This window comes from Balaenoptera borealis, assembly GCF_965194805.1.
Source record: "Balaenoptera borealis genome assembly, chromosome: 1".
Classification (NCBI taxonomy): domain Eukaryota; kingdom Metazoa; phylum Chordata; class Mammalia; order Artiodactyla; family Balaenopteridae; genus Balaenoptera; species Balaenoptera borealis.
The window spans coordinates 163779898-163800018 of record NC_138860.1 but is presented as its reverse complement, the minus strand read 5'-3'; the positions used below and the strand labels follow the sequence as shown (position 1 = coordinate 163800018).

The 20121-nt window shown below is 48.3% G+C and overlaps 2 protein-coding genes across 5 annotated transcripts in view; one reads left to right on the top strand and one right to left on the bottom strand.

The window, feature by feature from the left end:
* The first annotated feature begins 78 nt into the window (after positions 1-78).
* On the top strand, positions 79-15059 carry CDCA8 (cell division cycle associated 8). The gene is made up of 11 exons (XM_082389198.1): positions 79-196; positions 357-469; positions 609-737; positions 2592-2632; positions 4563-4635; positions 6644-6726; positions 9354-9418; positions 10329-10424; positions 11534-11660; positions 12420-12506; positions 13744-15059. The coding sequence occupies exons 2-11, from the start codon at positions 373-375 to the stop codon at positions 13786-13788; spliced, it is 843 nt and encodes a 280-aa protein (XP_082245324.1). The 5' UTR covers positions 79-196; positions 357-372; the 3' UTR covers positions 13789-15059.
* Positions 15060-16821: 1762 nt separating this feature from the next.
* The window catches only part of EPHA10 (EPH receptor A10), a 43407-nt gene continuing 40107 nt past the window's right edge, over positions 16822-20121 (bottom strand). For 3 of the 4 annotated variants that reach the window (XM_082387614.1, XM_082387615.1, XM_082387616.1), the window contains exons 16-17: positions 19434-19589; positions 16822-19279 (exon numbers count right to left, since the gene is read on the bottom strand). In XM_082387614.1, coding sequence (XP_082243740.1) covers positions 19165-19279; positions 19434-19589 — 271 coding nt within the window. In that variant the 3' untranslated portion in view covers positions 16822-19164. The remainder of the gene's footprint in view (positions 19280-19433; positions 19590-20121) is intronic. The other variant, XM_082387617.1, reaches the window with a different exon arrangement.

Sequence of the window (20121 nt, the reverse complement as noted above, 5' to 3'; positions counted from 1 at the left end):
GTGGACTGGCTGTCCGATCGCGGAGCTTCCCTGTGATTGGTTATTGTGGGACCCTCCTAAGACGGCGGCTTCTCACTGGTCAGCCTGTGGCAGTTTGAATTTGGTGGCGGCGGTCGCACGTCCGATTAGCCCCGGAGCTGCTCCCTCTCAGCTGAAGCAGCCAGGTTTCTCTCAGCCCCTGTTTCGGGACCCACAGGTGCGTGCCTCGCAAATCTTTTATGCCCAGGCCCCGAAGGGGAGGGGTCCCCCTCCAAAGCCCCTGGGGTGCCCTCCGCCCTCTCCCTCACCCTTGCGGCCCCTTGTCCCGCCCCATCTCCGCCGCTGACGCCTTGTGGCTCGGCCCCCTCTCCCCGCAGCCTCCATCGAAGCGCTATGGCTCCGGCTAGGAAGGGCGGCAGTCGGGTGGCCAAGAACAACTCGGTACGGAGCCGAAAGCTCGCCTCTTTTCTTAAGGACTTCGACCGTGAAGGTAAGGGGCGGAGCCTGGGGGGTCGCTAGCACCTGGGGCAGTCGCGGGGTGCTGGCGGATTGGGGCGCTGGCAGCACGGATTCCAGGCCGCATTCTCCCGCCGGGTGACTCGTGTCCCGTCCGCTCTGCCCTCTCGCAGTGCAAATACGATCCAAGCAGATTCAGTCAGACAGGCAGAACCTCCTCAAGGAGATGGATAACTTGTACAACATCGAGATCCTGCGGCTCCCCAAGGCGCTGCGCGAGATGAACTGGCTCGACTACTTCGGTAAGAGCTGCTAGTCTTTCCCCAGGCCTCGGCCTGCAGCCCTTCTGTGGTTACGATGGCAGCCTTCATCTTCTTAGTGAGGTCTTCCAAGATCACTGTAGGAAACTGCAGCCCTACTCCTTCCCCCCACTCCCTGTCTCACCTCCCGGCTTTATTTTTCTCCTTAGCTCTTACCCTCATCTACCTCTGCAGGCAGGCAAACGTTTTCTCTAAAGGACCAGATAATAAATATTTTAGGCTTTGTAGGCTAGAGGGTTCTCTGTCGAAACTACTCAACTTTGCTGTTATAGTTCCAAAACTGCTGTAGTGAATGGGCATAACTGTTTTACAATAAAAACTTACTTACGGACACACTGAAATGTGAATTTGACATAGATTTCATGTGTCATGAAATACTCTTTTTTTGGGGGGGCGGGGGGTATATTTTATCCAACCATTTAAAAATGAATGGGTGAATAGCTTGGTTTGTTACCAGACCTCAGATGGAAGGATAATCCCAAGCAGCTCTTCCTGCAGCTTAGGGAAAATGCCAATTTAAAAACGGGCATATCAAATTGTGAAGTGCCAGGACTCAAGGGTTTTCCTGGCCGGAGAAAAATCCCAGCCTGTTCCCCACCCCCTTGTTAAATGTCCAAGGAAATGCAAGAGGCTGTCCTTTTGCTGGGTTACCCTTACTTTTACTATTTTCCTTATTGTTAATTACCCAGTACGTAGCCTCCTTCCCGGATAGAAATGCATGTTCTGCTCGCATAGTAGACGTTCAGTGATGCTTTTGACTTCCCCTGTTATTTATTAACCTATCTGTGCATTTCTGCAAATATTCATTGAGCATGTGTTAGGCATGCTAGGTACTGAAGATGCATTGGGAAATAAAACAGGCGTTGTCCTTGCCTCCAGGAACTTACGAGTTAGTAGAGAAGGATCATTTTAAAAATTTGGACATGATTATATGTTTAAAATTATGAGTACTACAAAAGAGAATAGAGTAGTGGTCAATGAGCACATTTATATAGTACTTTCTATGGCAGACAGGCACTGTACCAAGTGTTTTCCATAGATTAACTAATTTCCTCCTCATCACAATCATATTAATTGTTAATATTATGCCTGTTTTATAGACAACAAGATTAAAGCACAGAGATTGTTTACTTTGCCCAAAGTCTCACAAGCTAGTTAGTGACAGAGTCTACTTGAACCTAGGCATTCTGGTTCCAAAGCCTGAGTTCTTAACTATTATAGGGGATACTACCAGTTTTTCCAGCCAGAGGACCTAGCCTAAGTTTTTATTCTACATCTAAATCTGCAAAGACCTCTTCATTCAATACACATTGACTCCATACCTACTGTGTGGCATGTTTTTGCCAGAAGCTATGGGTATTATCTCTGTCCTCAAAGAGTTCAGTTCAAGGCAGGGGTGGGTACTTCTAACAGCTTTGAGTAGTTGTTGGATATGATGATAGTGAGCAGCTAACAGCACATTGCAGCGATCTGCTGAGAGAGAAGAATAAGCAGAGTTTGGGTTTGAGCTGAGTTTTGAAGGATGAATTAGAAATTTGTTGGGTGCAGAGGATTATTTCGGGCAGAGGAAATAAGTACCAGGGCACTGAGTCATGAGAGACAGTGGCACATTTGGGAAATAACAGGCACTTTGGTGTGGTGGAACCTAGAATAAGCCATGAGGGGAACAGTCAAGCTTGGAGAAAGATTAAACTAGGTTGTAAAGGCTCCTGAGTGTTGGATCAAGGGCTTAATCTGGTCCAGTGTAAGAAAAGTAAGTGGTCATATTAGGGAAGATGGTTTATTATTTAAATTATTAAAATCTGATGGTAACTAAACAAAACGTTCTTTTCAAAGCCCTTGGAGGAAACAAGCGGGCGCTGGAAGAAGCAGCAACAGTAAGTGACTTCTCCTATTTTTGAACTGTTGGTTAGTTTTAAGTTTAGTCTGTTCACAAAATTCAACCAGTGGGTGCTGACTGTGGAAGAGGTTCCAGAGGGGACATTATCTGTGTCAACAAAAAAATTATAGTTGTCAAATGCTGAGTACATGAAGCCCAGATAATTTCAAGGTTTATAAAGAGAGGTAGTTCTTTTTTTGGCAGGTTCCTTGCAGCTCTTTGCCCGGACCTTTGCAGGGGAAGTAGAAAGCCTAAAGTCCAAGTTCCTTTAAGCCCCTGCATCATTACACGGTGACCTGGCCTGCTAAATGAGGCAGGATAAAGAGTTTAGATCTTTACTGTGTGTTACAGTGGCCACCAGCTATGTGTAGCTCTTCAAATTAATTAAAATTAATAAAATATTTAGTTCCTCAGACATACTAGTCACATTTCAAATGTTCAGTAGCCACTTTCCATTCCATCATCCGTTTCAGACAGCACTCATCTATCTAGCACAGCACTGTTTCTTGCTAAGTCCTGACAGCTTCAGAATCCTTGTCTGAGTACTCCAAGTAGTCTCTGCCAACCCAGAGATGAAACCCGTGTCATTCCTAGTCTGTAAGGACTATTCTGATATTTACACATGCCCTGCAAGAAAAGGCCTGTGAATCATGCCTGCTTTTGCCTATTCCCATACATATAGTTACCACTGGGAACAAATTTAATTAGAATGGCGACCGGAAGCCTTTTTGAAGGCCCCAGGGGCATAGTAGAAAGACTTTTGGCCCTCTAGACTTTAAAAAATAAAAAAAATTTTTTTAAGGTAACTATGTGAGGTGCTGAATGTGTTAATTAACTTGATTGTGGTAATCATTTCACAATGTGTATGCATCACAAATCCTCATGTTGTACACTTTTAATATGTTAGAATTTTATTTGTCAATTATACCTCAATAAAGCTGGAGGGAAAAAATGAGAAGGCTGACATAGCATCAAGTGTGGTAGAGAATATGGGTCATTAGGAACTTGTTTGCTCCTGGCATGTAAACAAGTACAATCACTTTGGAAAACAATTTTGCATAATATTAAGGCTGAACACTTGTGTACCCTACAACCCTGTAATGCCCCATCCCTAAGTATATAGCCAAGAGAAAACTTGGACAGGTGTGCATCAGACACATGTAGAAGACAGTTGAAAGTAACAGTGTTTGTAATAGCAAAATACTATTGACAGGAGATTGGACAAATCCATCGTGATATTATATAGCAGTGAAAACAAATTAACTACAACCACAAATAGTGATCGAAAACAAAAGCAAACAAAATATTGTTTAAGCACATACACATTTGTGGAGAAACACACACACACACACACACACTTTCTTTCAAGCAAATGGAATGATGATAGTGGTTATCTCTAAGGAATGACAGAATTAGGAGACTGGTCACCTTTCGAGGAGAGGCAAGGAAATAGAACAGGGAAAAATACATAGCTAGAAGCAAGTAATTGGCAATGTTTTAAGCCTTCGGTTGTATGGTGGGTTTATGGAAGTTCAATATTTTGTATTATAACTAACATAACAATCTTTTGTGTGTATCAAAGAATGTTTTAGGATTTTTTGTTTTTAATATTTATTTATTATTTAGTAGCGTGGGGTCTTAGTTGCGGCAGGCAGGCTCCTTAGTTGCAGCTCGTGGGCTCCTTAGTTGCAGGAGATGGGCTCCTTAGTTGTGGCATGCGAACTCTTAGTTGTGACATGCATGTGGAATCTAGTTCCCTGACCAGGGATCGAACCCGGGCCCCCTGCATTGGGAGCATGGAGTCCTATCCACTGCGCCACCAGGGAAGTCCCAAGAATATGGTTTTTAATTAATGTTTTTAATCTTAAAATATTGTTCCTCATATTTGATGGAATATACCTGTTGTTTTCTGGCTGTGTTCATCACAGGCTGACCTGGATATCACAGAAATAAACAAACTAACAGCAGAAGCTGTTCAGACACCCCTGAAATCTGCCAAAAGTGAGTACTTTTCAAAACCCCTTGTTGAACTGAGAGAATGAAAACCTAGTGTGGTTGGTTGGCTGCTTGGGGAGGCCTCACTGGAGGAACCTCTTCCCTCTAATGCCTGGTCCTCAGTCTTGCAAATCCAAAAATTTGATTTTGGCCTCTGCATTCAGTTAATGATATGCAGGACTGATAACTAACCAAACTCTTTAGACCAATGTGTGAGCTAAAGTGAAAGTGAAAGAAGAAAAACAAAAGCTGTGCTGGAAACCAGTGTTGCCTGCTTGCTTCCCTGAGTTAGAGAGGTGAGCAAGGTTTGGAGAGGTGCTACAAGACACGGTAGTGCCAGCCAAGACGCTCCCTGATGTGATCAGAAGGGTTCAAAGAGAATTGTGAAAGGACCAGCTGTCTCAGCGTGTCATTCCATGTTACTCAATTCACTGACCCATCCGTGGAAAATTCTCTCACATACACGTCCAACACTCTGAGAAACACTATCTTAAAGGGTAAATTTGGGGGAAGCTGGGTTGTAATTAGTGAGCATAGACTCAGGCCAGGGTGAGTTCTGTTATGGACATGATGTCACTGTCATTAAGCTCCAGTAGCTCAATGCATCCAACTCCAGTGAGGATGGACCTGACCCAAGACCTGGAGTTTGGGGCTGCCCACCAAGCAGGCACCTTCTCCACTGGGCCAGGCCAGAAACACCGCCCAATTCTTGTTCCAGCTTGCCTTCCATCAGAGTTGTCTTGTAGCATGAAGACAGCATGATGGGATTTTCACTTTCCTAGTGTCATATTCCAGGGCTGCCCCCCCGAGGTTGTGACATAATTGGACTTGGGTGTTCCTAGAATTAGTTCCTTAGCTGCAAATCTGCAATCTGTTAGGTCGCTTTGGGTTATTTCTGCATTTAGGTAATGTCCAATTTCTCTTCTGAATTCCACTTTATTTTTTTTCTCATTTGGTGTGTGGGGTGTGGGGGGCTGGTCTTCCGATTTCACCACTGGGAACTGAACACACTGGGACCCATGTCAAACAACAGTAGAAATTGGTTTTGTGTCCTCTCGACCACTGGACTTCAACTACATTGTAAGCTATTTTTTTTTTAATGTAAATATACTTAGATTCTTATTTGTGTCAGGGAGAAAAAAAAGCTTAAAAGTCATTAAGTCTGATCTCTCCTCCCATAATTAAATTTCTCTATGGAATCCCTGCTTGGGATTTTCTAGCCCATGGTTGTACGTATTTAGCAATGAGACTACCTTCCACTGATAGACAGCTGTAATGGTAAGAACGTTTTCTCTAATTTTGAACCAGAGTTTCCTGTGGTTTCTACATATTGATACTGGTTCTGCTCTTTGAAGTCCCATAGAGCTGTCTTCCATATGGCAACCCCTTAAATATTAAAAATTGGTATTACTTCCTCTGTTATCATCCATCTTAAACATCCCTCATATCCCTTTTCCTTCTAAGATGATAATTGTAATAATTTATTATTTATAAGTAGTATTTTATTATAATAAATAGTAATACTTATGATGTGTTCAGTACCGTCCAAGGGACTTTGCATTCATTCGTCCCACAAATATTTAATAAGCACTTATACAGTAGGCACAATTCTAGGGTTTGGGATGAATAACAAAGACCGTATTTTTTTGTTGAGCACACATTCCAGGTCTCATCATATCCCTGGCTCCTCCCTTTTACAGATGATCACCATGAAAGCCATGTGACCTAGTCAGAGGCAGGGCCAGGCCTCAAGCTCAAGGCTGTCTGACTCCAGGGTCTGTACTCTTATTCAGAATGCTGGGCTGCCATACAAAGCATTATATGGGGTGTGTTAACCACTCTGGAGACCCGATTTTTTGTCTAAACCCTCTTTTTTTTTTTTAAGTCATCTTTATATTGGATCTATTTCTTGATTACAGCCTAAGATTGCATAAGTTTTATTTCCTATAAGAAATGTGAATGCATAAAAGTTTATTCCCATGAGAAATATCACTCTGTTAAAACTTTCTTATAGCACGAAAGGTAATGCAAGTGGATGACATGATAATGGAAGAAGAAGAGGAAGAAAATAAAAATAAGAATCTTCGAACTGCAAGAGTAAGTAGGCACTCAGATTCAGGGCTGGAGCCTGTCAGGAGAAAAAGGAAATACTTAAAATACAGCATGCTCCCCCAGCACCCTTAGGCACAGCCTTTAAAATGAGTGAGATTTCACTAGCTGGAGAAGAAAGGGAAGGGAATTCCAGGAAGAGGTATGAAAGTGCCCTTTACGGAACAGGAAACAGTTTGATATGGCTGGGGTGTAAACTGTGAGGGTGATCTGGGGAGAGCAGGGGCCAGAAAATGAATGGCCTTGTGCGCCAAACTTGGAAGTTGCAGTTTCATGAGGTAGGTCTTGGTAAATGACATGACCAGATAGGTATTTCAGAATAGGATTCAGGATAAACGGGAGAGAGGAAAAACTAGAGACAAGGGAACCAGTCAGGAGGCTACTGTAATTCTTTTTAATTTTTTTTTTAATTGAAGTTTAGTTGATTTACAATGTAGTGCCAATCTCTGCTGTACAGCAAAGTGACTTGGTTATACACATAGAGACATTCTTTTTTATATATTTTCCATTACAATTTATTACAGGATATTAAGTATAGTTCCCTGTGCTATACAGTAGGACCTTGTTGTTTATCCATCCTATATATAATAGTTTACATATACTAATCCCAAACTCCCAGTCCTTCCCTCCCCCATCCCCCTCCCTATTGGCAACCACAAGTCTGATCTCTATGTTGTAAGTCTGTTTCTGTTTTGTAGATAGTTTCATTTGTGCCATATTTTAGATTACACATATAAGTGATATCATATGGTATTTGTCTTTCTCTTTCTGACTCTTACTTCACTTAGTATGATAATCCCTAGTTGCATCCATGTTGCTGCAAGTGGCATTATTTTGTTCTTTTTTATGGCTGAGTAGTATTCCATTGTATATATGTACGACATCTTCTTTATCCATTTCTCTGTCGACGGACATTTAGGTTGCTTCCATGTCTTGGCTATTGTGAATAGTGCTGCTATGAACATAGAGGTGCATGTATCTTTTTGAATTACAGTTTTGTCCGGGTATATGCCCAGGAGTGGGATTGCTGGATCATATGGTAATTCTATTTTTAGTTTTCTGAGGAACCTCCACACTGTCTTCCATAGTGGCTGTACCAGCTTACATTCCCACCAATAGTGTAGGAGTGTTCCCTTTTCTCCATACTCTCTCCAGCATTTGCTATTTGTAGACTTTTTAATGATGGCCATTCTGACCGGTGTGAGGTGGTTTTGATTTGCATTTCTCTAATAATTAATGATGTTGAGTATCTTTTCATGTGCCTACTGGCCATCTGTATGTCGTCTTTAGAGAGATGTCTATTAAGGTCTTTTGCCCATTTTTCGATTGGGTTGTTTGTTTTTTTGTTGTTGAGTTGTATGAGCTGTTTGTATATTTTGGAGATTAAGCCCTCGTCTGTTGCATCATTTGCAAATATATTCTTCCATTCCGTAGGTTTTTTCCTTTTTTTTATGGTTTCCTTTGCTGTGCAAAAGCTTGTAAGTTTGATTAGGTCCCATTTGTTTATTTTTGTTTTTACTTCTGTTGCCTTGGGAGACTGACCTAAGAAAACATTGGTACAATTTATATTAGAGAATGTTTTGCCTATGCTCTCTTCTAGGACTCTTATGGTGCCATGTCTTATGTTTAAGTCTTTAAGCCATTTTGAGTTTATTTTTGTGCATGGTGTGAGGGGTGTTCTAACTTCATGGATTTACATGCAGAGGCTGCTGTAATTCTTGAACTGAGGCACTGACCCTGTAAAAAGAGAAGGGATGGTTCTGAGATAGGTTTTATAATGGAGAGTAGGCAAGATTGGTGGAGGGAAGGAGGGACCAGAGACGACTAGGTGGTTTCTAGTTTAGGGAACTGCCATCCGGTGGAACGTGGGGCACAGGAGGAGGAGTAGTGCTGGCTTAGGACTAAGGGGAGCAGTTCCTGTGTCAGTTGTTTGGCCTGCTGCGTGTTTCATACTTCTCCAGGACATCTAGCCCTGACAGAAATCTCAGCCCGAAGCTCAGGCAGAAGTAAGAGACTGAGAGACACCGACTCCCAGATCTTTAGGTGGTTGTCCCAGCGAGGGAGTCGATGAGGTTGTACAGGGAGAACGTGGAGGGGAGGCTGAGGATGGACCCTAGGAGGGAAGGTAGAAAGAGGAGCTCGTGAGGCAGCCTGCAGAGGGCCAGCCAGAGAAGTGGGGAGGTGGGTGGATCTTAGAAACAAGGGAGGATTGTCAGCAGGTAAAGAGTGATTCCTGTCAGGTACCTCCAAGGACTCAGCAAGGGTGAGGACTGCTGAGAGTTCCTTGGATTGGGCACCTGGGTGCCCTTAGTGACCGTCACAGCAGCACTTTGTGAGGGGGTGGGAGTGGGGTGGGGAGACCAACCAGGCTGCACTCAGTCCAGAAGACACTTACCTTTACTCTCGGTCCAAGGCCTCTATTTTGAAGACTCAGGTGGTATAGATTCTTAGTTGATCAATTATGTTCAGAATTATTTAAGTTACTGTGAATTCTGTGAGATAGACCTTCTGATGTTCGGTATTAGTTTTCTTTTCCAGAGCTGGTACCCCTCTCCCTTACCTTTCCCCTTTGCGGGGCTTTTTGTAACCTCAGTTTCATTTGACTGTGACTTCAGGTTAAAAGGTGTCCTCCATCCAAGAAGAGAACCCGGTCCATACAAGGAAAAGGCAAAAGTAAAAGGTAACAGGTTTTCCAGATTTAGATGTGTTTTTGGTTTTATTGGAGAGCCACATTCATTATGGCAGAAATAGGTGGTAAAAGGGCTTTTGTGACTTGTGTTCAAGTTGAGCTTCACATCATCGAATCCTCCAGTATCCGAGCTGGAGGGGCCTCTAGAAACCATCTGACCCAACACCTTCTCTGGTTCTTCTGCCCACGTTCTCTTATCTTCCCCCACTTTTTTTTTTTGTTTTTTGTTTTTAATTCAAACAAGGAGATTAAGACCCAGAAACAGAGTAAGCACTGCATATTTTGTTCAGTTGCCTGACAGTCCATGTGTAGAGCTACCCACAGTCGGTCACAAAGTGGCTGTCACCTACCTGTAGTTAGTTTCTTGAAAGATTCCTCCCCGTCCTGCTAAGTAATGAGTCACCGTAGACTTGAACTGCTTATGCTGGGAGTTGGGGGGAGGGGCTGCCTCTTAACAGACTCAGGAAAGTAGTCACTGGGGCGTGTGTCTGTGAAGCGGTGGCTCCTCCCATTCCTCCCTGGGCAGTGGGAGCTGTCTGGCAGGAGGACAAGAGCTCCAGCTAGGGGGCCTGCAGGGTGCTGAGCGGCTGTCTCCTTCCCCTCATTCGTTAGCTTGATTGAGAAGTCAGATTCTGGAGGCAGGCTGCCTGGGTTCAGAGTTCTGGCTCTGCCCTAATTGGCTGTGTGATCTTGGGCAAGTTATTTAACTCAGTATGCCTGAGTTTCTGCATCCAGAAATGAGGATCGTGGTGCTTCTCAGAGGGTGGTTAGGAGGGCTGCACGAGCTAATGTGTGTAACGTGCCCAGGATAGTCTCTGACATGATCAGTGTTACCTGCCTCTGCGGCTGCCGTCCCTGGACCTGACAGTTGGCGCACCTAATGGTCATGTCTCACCTGTAGGTCAAGCCATTGTGCCACTGTTACCCCAGCTGTGGGCCGACTGGAGTTGTCTATGGTGAAACCAACTCCGGGCCTGACACCCAGGTTTGACTCAAGGTGAGTATTGACAGCAGCACTTGGATTTCTGTGGGAGCCCAACATGTGATGTTTGCCAGAAAAGAAGGATGTTTAAGAAAATACTGGGAAGCCCTCACAGAGGAGGGTAACCGCCTGGGTTTCCTAATGTTTGCCTCTCCCCTGAGTGCAGGTTTGTGTGTTTTTGGTGACAAAATGATTCTTTATCTGTCCCTGATGACTAGGAGGCCTCTAGTGACTGTTTTGGTCTTTTCTGATTCTGATCAAGTTTATTTTAAATTGGTAGGTACTCTCCCAAACTCTTGGTAGGAGTGAAAATGGACACCACCTTTTGGGAGACCAGTATAAACAAGGATGTTCTTACAGCATAAATTAATCCCTTCCACAGCGCTGGTCAACTAGATAGGACATGGTGTGTAGCCATTAAAAAATAAGTGCATCTGCATGTGCTGATGGGGAAGAGCTTCATGATCACAAGCATCTCCAAAGCAGGTGGCAGAGCAGCGTGTCCTAGATGACCCCGTTTGATAGAAAGTTTCTGGAAGGACACATAAGGAACTGAGAGTGGTTATCTGGAGTGGGGAGAGTGAGGAAGACTTACCTTCTAATTCTCACTCTTCCTTAACTGCTTTTTTTTTTTTTTTACATGAGTATATAGCAAAAGACATTTAGGGAAAAATAGATGACAACATTTTAAAGGTCTTGAGAAAGTCACTTTGGGAATTAATATAATGATGTAATCTCTGAATCATCCAACTTTGACCCTGGAAAAGTCCTCCTGATGGAAGCGCTTAGCCACTGTTGGAAATATATTAACCACAGTTTATTTCTGACTTTGTGGATGGATGGATGGATGGATGGAAGACTGGTATCCATATGGAGCTTTGGACCTAAAATTTACATGGATAAGAACTGACTTTCGCTAGATGTATGTTTGATAATTACAACCTCCTTCCTCCAGCTGTGTTTAGTCAATACTGTTTTTTAACCCTAAATTTAGAATGCGCCTTCTTAGAAATGTGTGATTTGAAAACTGCAGCTTGAGGCCAGATGGGGTTTGGAAGGACTCGTAGCGCCTGGTGTCATTCAGTCCGCTAAGCCATCTTTACAGAGATTTTCCCACTTTATAGGGTCTTCAAGACCCCAGGCCTGCGTACTCCAGCAGCCAGAGAGCGGATTTACAATGTCTCTGTAAATGGCAGCCCTCTTGCTGACAGCAAAGAGATATTCCTCACTGTGCCAGTGGGAGGCGGAGAGGTAAGTGTTCCAGAGGGCCATCAGGCCATGGCGTGCTGCTTACTCAGCATTTCTTTCTCTTGTCCATCACCCACTTCTCTCCCAAAACCCAAAGTCCCTTTGGTTGCATGGCTTCTGATATCCACACTTCTGTAGGACTCAGAACCATTTCCTCTCCCAGGTTAGAGCTCCAGACTGGGAAGATCCTTGCCCAGCTTTGGGTTTCATTTGTTCATCTGCTAACATTTGCCCATCTGTCTTGTAGCAGGTTCAAGATGTAGAAGACATTCCTGCCCTTGAGAAGTAGTTCAGTAGTCAAGCTAGGCTCCCAATTAACTATAACATGTGATGTGTGCAGTAAGGGAGATATTAAAGGGCGTGCAGAGGAGGGCACTATCGGGGTGCGTGCGTGCTTAGTCCAGAAAGGGGAGCTCGAGCTGTGTCTTCCACTTTGTGTAGCTTCGAGGGGTCTGAAGCAGGCCGAGCAGAGCAAGTTGCTGACTTCGGCTCCTGGGACGGAGGGGATGGTTTATCTCAGATGAGGTCTGCAGGGCGTTTCTAAGCTAACGTGCACCCCTTATACACTCAGCTGATCCAGCTATTGGCCCAGTGATAAACACCGACGTCACTGTCTCTTTAGGATTAACTCCCCTCCTGCCTGCCTTGCCATCCCCCTCCACAAGTGCAGGACATCAAGGGACCCCCGGAGCACACTGGGCTGCTGGGTGGAGGTTCCTGCCCTGAGGGACGTGCCACTTTAACCCTCTTCCCTCCACACAGAGCATGCGGTTATTGGCCAGTGACTTGCAGAGGATTGATATCGCACAGCTGGATCCAGAGGCCTTGGGAAGCATTAAGAAGCTCTCTGTAAGTCTCGGGTTCCTCTCCACACACAGGAGGCCTCCAGTAGCCTTCTGGGTTTAGCCGTACTTAGGATTGCCTTTTGGGTCTGGCCTGCTGCTTTACACTTACAACTGTGTGGCCTCTTTCCCCCAAGGGATTTTGACTGTTATCCTGCTTACCGAGCAGCAATTCTGTCCCTAAATTGATGCTGAGTTTTGGTCCAACCAGAGTGCCTGCCACAGAAGTTCCACAAGAGAATCAAATCCTGCCTCATGCAGGCAGTTGGTGCCTGTATGTTAGGGCACAGTTGAGCCCCCGGGAACTGAAACTTCCTCACAACAGTTCAGGAACAGGGTGAGGAGCTTGCTACCAGCAATCCCACAGGATCAAAGAAAGCTCTGAACAGGCAGGCCCTCTGAGTGGTGGGACCCCAGTGCCAGGAGTCGATGGGGCTCCGCTCCAGTGCACCAGCTCCGTCAGCAACTCTGTCTTTGGGGCCTGTGCCCGAACCTCTCTTGCACCTCGTCCTTCCCCCACTCAGCGGGTAACCTGCTCCACGAGGCCCTTGGTTCTGCTCTCCCTTACCTTGAGTCTGTATGTGGCTCTGGGTGGCCACACTCCAGCTCTGGCGCTATTGCTCCATTGCCCAGCGCGCACAGCCCAGTTTCAGTCCTCATTTAAATTCTCAAGAGGAAGAATTGAATTAGCTCAGCTTTGGTCAGACGGGCCTCCCCGGTCCCGTCAGCTTTGATTTTGGCTGGTGGATGGGAACACCTAGTGCAAATGTGGCTGCTGTAGGTCCCCCCTTCTGGGGGGAGGTCTGTGACGGGTACGTCCAAGTAAGGGGACGGGGCAGAGCTGCTTTCCCAAACATGTCGTACAGAACGGAGGCCAGTGCTGAGGTCAGGCACATACCCAGCCCCCAGATCTGGTGACATCCATCATCTAGCTGGACCTACTGCATTGCTGTTCCCAAATTATACCTTCACTGTCTCATTTGAGATGGTATTTTGCTCCTTTGTTCAGATGAGAAATGGAGATTCAGAAAGGTTAGTTCGGTCTGCGTTGGTGGTATAGAGGTGAGCATAGCTGCCTTCCAGAAAGGTTAGTTTGTTCATGTTACCAATAGAGGATGGAGGGCTGAGATTCACTCAGACCAGCCCGGCCCCGAAGCCAGTGCTACCTGAGTAGACTACGTGCTAAGTGGGCAAGCCTGCCCAGCTTCATCCTCTCTAAATGGCCTCTCTCCTTTTCCTTTCAGAGCCGTCTTGCTCAAATCTGCAGCAGCATACGAACTCACAAATGAGGCTGCTATTCCAAGAAGCCAGGTTTGACAGGATGGACCTTCAATGGGCACTTCTGGGACCCTGAAGACACCTCTTCCCTTTGGCTTATCGTCTGTTTGAGTGTGAAGTTCCAGAGCAGGGAGAAGCGTTCCTCTTGGAGTTTTCAGGAAACGTTGCTATTGGCACCTCCCAACCCAGATGACAGACACTGCCTCTGTGTCCATACAGTCCAAACCTCCTGCCATTCTCCCAGCTGAATTCTCCTTCCTGCTCTCAGAGCTGCCGCCTCTGCCTGCTGTAGCTCCACGTCCTCTTCGCCCTGCCCTAACTCCAGCCGAGGCTGCACAGGGGAGCCTCATGTTCTTGGGAAGACTGCCAACTCGCCCTGCTCCAGCTGGCGTTTCCGCCCTGCGCGTGCTTGAGGCTGGGAGCTGGGCTCAGAGAAGTGAGCTCCATGAGAGGGCGGCTCCAGGAAGCTGGGAGGGACTGTGCAGATGGGGCCAGGACCTGTCACAGCAGTGACCACAGGAGGAAACATCTCCCCTCCTGTGCCCATCCCCTCCCTCCTGTGGTGGGTACTGCCAGGGCTCTGCAATCTTAACACCTGCCATGCCCAGTAGTTTTGTTTCAAGCTGACTTGTAGACTAGTATTTTGTATTATCCCTGTTTACCAAAGACCAAAACTTGGTTTGTGGGCGGTTTCTATGTCTTGCTCCTCTGCCTCTGGTGAGTCCAGTTAGTGGGAATCTGGATAAGGGAACTGTAGGGTTTAGGTTAATCTGGGGTTTTTGCATGACTGGCCGCAGAGGATCTCTAAGCTCTCAATGGCCCTGTGGTACCCACCAGGTCTGCAGACTTTGCAGAGAGCACTTCTGTCTTCCGAGGTTCATGGGGAAGTGGGCGTAGCTTGCCTGGTGGCCTCATTCCTCGCGTTTGGCCTCTGCCCTGGCGTGGGCTGTCACGTGGGCACTGAGATCCCTGCGCTCCAGCCAGCACCTCTGCCCCGAAGAATCATTAGATGTGGTCTGAGAACGTGGGAGCTGAGACCCCAAGCCTGAGAGCACAGGATTCTGTGTATGGCTCTTTGTTGTACTTTATATTATTTTCCTACATGACCATTCTAGTAATCCAGTCCTGTTCAAGATGTGTTCTTTTCAAGTTGTTTTATTCTCCCTTTCCTGAGACTTTTGTACATACTGTTTTCCTGAGTCATGGTATCTGTAAGCTGATTTATTCTAATCAGAGCTACTGAAAGGTACCTGTTTTCAATAAATTGTGGATTTGTTTTTAATTGATATTCCGCCTGCCTGTCATCTCCAAGCTGTGCTACCTGGACCAGAGACAGTTTTGGAGCTGAAGCTATTGGAGTGGGGGTCTGCAAGCAGCTACTTTCCTGAGAAGATGCGAAAACCTTTACTTCAGGCAGAACCTCTCTGATACCTGAAGAGGGGGCCCTCTCCCCAAGATCCAGGTCACGGGTAACCGAGCCCAAGAAGCTTTCCCCCAACACCTTCCTTCCATGAGCTAGAAATTTACATCATGGGGGCACAGTATCTAGGGTATCTATAGTTTACTTGTGTAGCAAGTCTCGTTGGCCAGGGACAAAGCAGGGGCCCAGGTGATTCAGTGATCGTGCTTCTCACTGCCCAAGCTTCAGGCTGTGGCAGATCTGCCTTCCTGGAATTCTCTCTTCGCCGAAATGATCAATGTGGGGCTCATGGTGGAAGAGAAGACAGACTGGGGTCATGGTTCAGCAGGTCATCAGTGTTGACAGTTTAGGGGGAAGGCCCTTCAGTCAGTGACAGTATTTAGAGTAGAGGTTACTCATTTCAAGTGATTAAGTCACCAAAGCTGAGGCTTCTACCTTTTCCTTCATCATCTGGTACACTGTTGTTAAGTAGAGCCTGACCAAGAAAACACTTAGGATCCAACATTCTTTACTCAAAGCCACCCTCACCCTAGTTTGGCTCCAACTGCACTACTGCCTAGACCCAATTGCAGGGAATGTGTAGTATGTAACAGGTCCCTAATAAATACCAGTCACATGACAAAGATGGAGCAGTCCTTCATTCCGTATAAGAGTTGGCTTGGAGAAGGTAATGAGCTCCCCATCCCAGGATTTAAGGCATGGGTTGAACTATCACAGGGCAGGGATGCGGCAAAGAAAATTCAAACCTTACCGCCAGCCCACAGACCAAAAAGGGACGCAAACGCTTTTCACTGTTTGGATTTTGTCTTTTCAAATTAATTGCTAACAATTTAAAAATTGTGAGATTTCACAAAAATGGTCACTAGCCACCAAAAAATACCTAGCGACACGGGCCACAGTCAACAGGAGCTGTGTAGCACTTTTCCTTGGCCCTCAGAGACCTCTTCCCATTCAAAGGAATTCTTACCTCATCCCTGTGGGCAATTTACTTTGTAGCCTCTGCTGCGTCTATAAAGTGAATAAAAGCAGAGCTGCTCTGGATTGACGGGAGGATGAGGCCTGGAGTCCTCCCCCTCACCAGGGGAGTTTCCAGGAACCCTAGAGTTCCAATGAACAGTAGTTTCATTCTTTGCCCTACAGGCCCCCCTGATCGTTCCAAAAGCCCTACTTGGGACATCCTGTTGAAAGAAGTCCAAATGTGTTGCCTTATGAACAGTTAGGTTCAATTAGTCATATGAAGAGCTAGTTCTTGTGGAGGCTGTGCTAGGACATCACCTAAGCATCATTTATTCACAGTGTCAGACATACATTGCAGCCTGGTCCAGACCCGAGCTCGTCATTTCCCACACCGCTGCTCAACCTGCTTCCCCTCCCCTTACGTGGTCCATCTCCGAGAATGGCACCACCACGGAGTGTTGCCCCCTCGGGGAAGCCACCCAGTGCTCGCCCCTAGGGTAAACCCTGATCACACTGTCCTGTCGTCTACTTCCTAAATGTGTCTCTTGCCCAGAGATCTCAGACACACACTTCGGAGACCCCTGTGGTGGGGCGGCGGTAGGGGGGGTGGCGAAACCCTCCCATACAAGTTACTTAACAGTTAAGCAACTGTCATTGAGAGGCACCATACCACAGACAAGTTTTTATTACTTTGTCCTGCATATAGAACCCAAGAACTATAAAAACACCTCCAGAATTAGTCAAAGGAAAACACTTTCCCCACCCCCAACCAGCCCCTTCCCTCCCTGGATGGGCTCAGATACGGGTGCTGGGGGGTTGCAGGCCACCTCTCTATCCAGTGAATAAGGTCCATATAAAAATAGATCTGTAGAGGGCTCCCAGGGAGCCATCAGCCTGCATCTTGCCGGCACCTGTGCAGGGCTGAGGCCTGGGACCCATCAGGATGCTGGGACCTCACTCCTCAGTGGAAGGGAGGTCTACCCTGGACACCGAAGTCCTGCCAACACAGCCAGGGGACTCTGCAGGACAGCGGAGGGAGGGGCAGGGGACTCTGACCTTCAGGGCATGACTGCTGTAGCTGGAGATGGGAATGAGGCTCCCTCCACAGGATGCTGGTATGTCCTTTCCAGACTTCCCTCGGGGCAGATCCTGGAGGGCACTGGCAAGGGACCCTCCAGCTCTGTCAAAGGTAGAAGCAATATCTCGGCCTCCCCTAGCACTGCCCAGGACACTGAGCTGGGGCAGGTGCTCAGGAGATGGACAGCGGGGGTTGGGGGATGCCTGCCCTGCTGGCAGAATGAGGCCAAAGGCACTGCTGAGAGGCACCGTCTCCCACCACGGAGCGCTCCCCAAAGATGTGCTGCATCTCCCACCCTCCAGGCTCCTTCTCATGCTGGCCCCTCTGCTTGGACTCCTCTTGTCCTAGGCCCTCCATCTTGGCCTGCGGAAAACTCCACCAACCCTAAGGAAAGAGTCCTCCCCCGGCTTCTCCAAAGCCCTGTTCAATGAATGCATCAGACTCTCAGCCAAGGAACCTTTCCAGACACCCCTCCATATACACACATCAGAAGTGTCTGGCCCGCAGGCCCCAAGGTCTCCCGTGGGGGACGTGTAGTAGTTCTTGGAGCCTGAGTTCACCTCCCCGCCTCGTCTGGGCCCTCCTCCAAGGGCCGGCTGTGTCTCCTTCACCCCTTCCTGTAGCCCTTGTTTCCTTCCCACCCCATCCCACCCGACCCACACGCAGCCAAATCCGCAGCAGGCATAGGTCAGGGGTGACCCTATCCAGACCCAGTTGCCTTCCTTCTGTGCCACAAAAGCCCTGGCCTCACGATCACCCCCGCCTCTGGGAAGCCTTCCTGGATAAGGAACTCTGGACTCAGCTCAGTGCAACTACTTCTGCCAAAGCTCCGCAGAAGAGGGGCCAGAGGGAGGAGGTACGCCATGGGAGGCTGGGTGCAGGGGATGGAGCCTGCAAGAGGGGGTCACCTCAGAGTACCCCTGGGCTGCCTCAGGAAAGAGTGTTGGTGACACAGGGCAGGACCAAGGACTCTTTCCAGAGCCAGCCTCAGCTCTGGATTGGGAGTTGGGCACAGGGGTTCAACCCCAGCTCTGGCCCTGACTCCTCACTAGGTCTTGTTTTCCCCACCTGTACGGTAAGGGTTGGACCAGCCTGTTAGCGAGAGAAGCTCCGTCTCTGAGAGTCATGTCTTCATCACCCCCCAAGGCTGGGGAGCAAAGCTCTTGGGGCCCCAGGGAGAAAACAGCTCTCCTCATGCTCTTCCCAGATGTCCTGGCCGGTGAGTTTATACAAGGAAAGCAAAGGGGGTGGGGGGCACCTAGTGGGGCCTCAGGGGAACACCGGGACCCTCACTCTCACCCTCACCCTGAATGGTCAGCCCAAGGGTGGGGGAAGCAGAAATCAGCTCCTAAGTCCGGGGCCCTCAGGGTCCAGCCCCTGAGCTCAGCACCACCTTTGCCTGCCTGGGCCTCGGGACCAGTGTCCAGACAGGGCCCAGCTGGAATACAGGGAGCTGAGGCCCCATGGCCCATCAGGATTGGCGGCCAGGCAGCCGTGGTCACTAACAGGAGCCCATCCACCAGGGACCTGTGCTGCCTGCTGGCCAGCGGTCTGTGGGAAAGTGGGGCACCCTTTGGAGTAGGCCCCAGACCCCAGGGGGTATGGAAGACAGAAGGGCATGAATCGGGCCATTTAAAGCTACGTCTTCCTCCCTGCCCCTGCCCACCTTGGTCTCTGAGACCCTGCATTTCCTCCCACCGTTATCTCAGGGATCCTCCCCAGGTTTTGAACCTTTTTTCCAGGGGGACTGCGTCAGCCAAGGTGCTCAGACTGGGGGAAATGGGGGCAGAAGGCAAGGAAATGGGGGAAACCGGGGCTCCACACAAGCTCTGGGAGCTCACTTCCGCACGGGTGGAGTGCAGCTGGCGGGGGTCCTGGGCAAGGCTGGGGGCTGGAGCCCCCTGGGGTCCTGGCCTGGAAGAGTGGGGCCGCTCACACCTGCACCCCCCGGCCCTGCAGCTGGAGCACCCGGGCCCGCAGGGCACTGATCCCGCTGAGGAGGTCCTCCCGGTGCTCCACCGATGAGATGCCCAGGCTCACCAGGTCCCTGCGAAGAAGAAGGGCGGGTCAGAACCAGCTGGCTCTTCCCCACCTTCTGCTGTCCCTTCCACCCCCTGCCCGGCCAGGGAACCGGAATCAGGACAGGCTGGGCCTCCCACGCTGGTAGAGAGTTCTGCTACGTCTGGGCCCCTTAGACTCACTGGGCAGTCATGGTGGCCACAGCCTCCAGGCTCCCATAGCCGGCGGCAGCGAAGCTGTCCTTGTAGCGGCCCAGGTCCAGGGCCTCCAGCCACGCGCCCACGGAGCCAAAGGAGGGGAAGGTGGAGAAGGCACGGTCCGCCAGGGGCGTGGGAGGCCTGGGGAGCAGAGAAGCAGTGGTCAGTCGACAGCAGGGACCTGGGGCCCAGACCCGGTCACTCTCCTGAGGAGAGGCCGTCTGAGAAAGGACAGGAGAAGGGGAAGATGACCGAGCCCTACGACAGGCCTGGCTCACACAGGGTTCTAGGTATTCTCAGAGCAGGCGAGGGGTCACGATGCTCAGGCTGGCAGAGAGTGAGCTGCATAGGAGCCAGGTAAAGGCACCGGGAGTATCTGCAACAGTCTTGGGTAGGATGTACCTAGGAGAGTTTGGGAAGTGACTGGTACTGGGGACAACCAATACTAATTTCACTTATTTTATTTATTGGAACTACAGATATGTTAGGACTATTACCACATTTATGTATGTGGTCACCGTACCTGGGATACGTGGGGCAAAACTCAGGACAAGCAGAAGTGACTAAGATGAAAAGTTATATATGCCTAAGGCAGGTGGGAGTATTAGATCTATCTGGGGTACCTGAGCGAGTAGTCGTACCTGGACTGGTGGGGGAGGACAGGTGGGGTAGC

Bases quoted from the DNA above. Each gene is read 5' to 3' on its own strand.
- CDCA8 (XM_082389198.1), top strand. From the start codon at position 373: ATGGCTCCGGCTAGGAAGGGCGGCAGTCGGGTGGCCAAGAACAACTCG. The intron at 6,727-9,353 runs GTAAGTAGGCAC...CTGTGACTTCAG, and splicing joins AGAATCTTCGAACTGCAAGA to GTTAAAAGGTGTCCTCCATC. The intron at 9,419-10,328 runs GTAACAGGTTTT...TCTCACCTGTAG, and splicing joins GGAAAAGGCAAAAGTAAAAG to GTCAAGCCATTGTGCCACTG.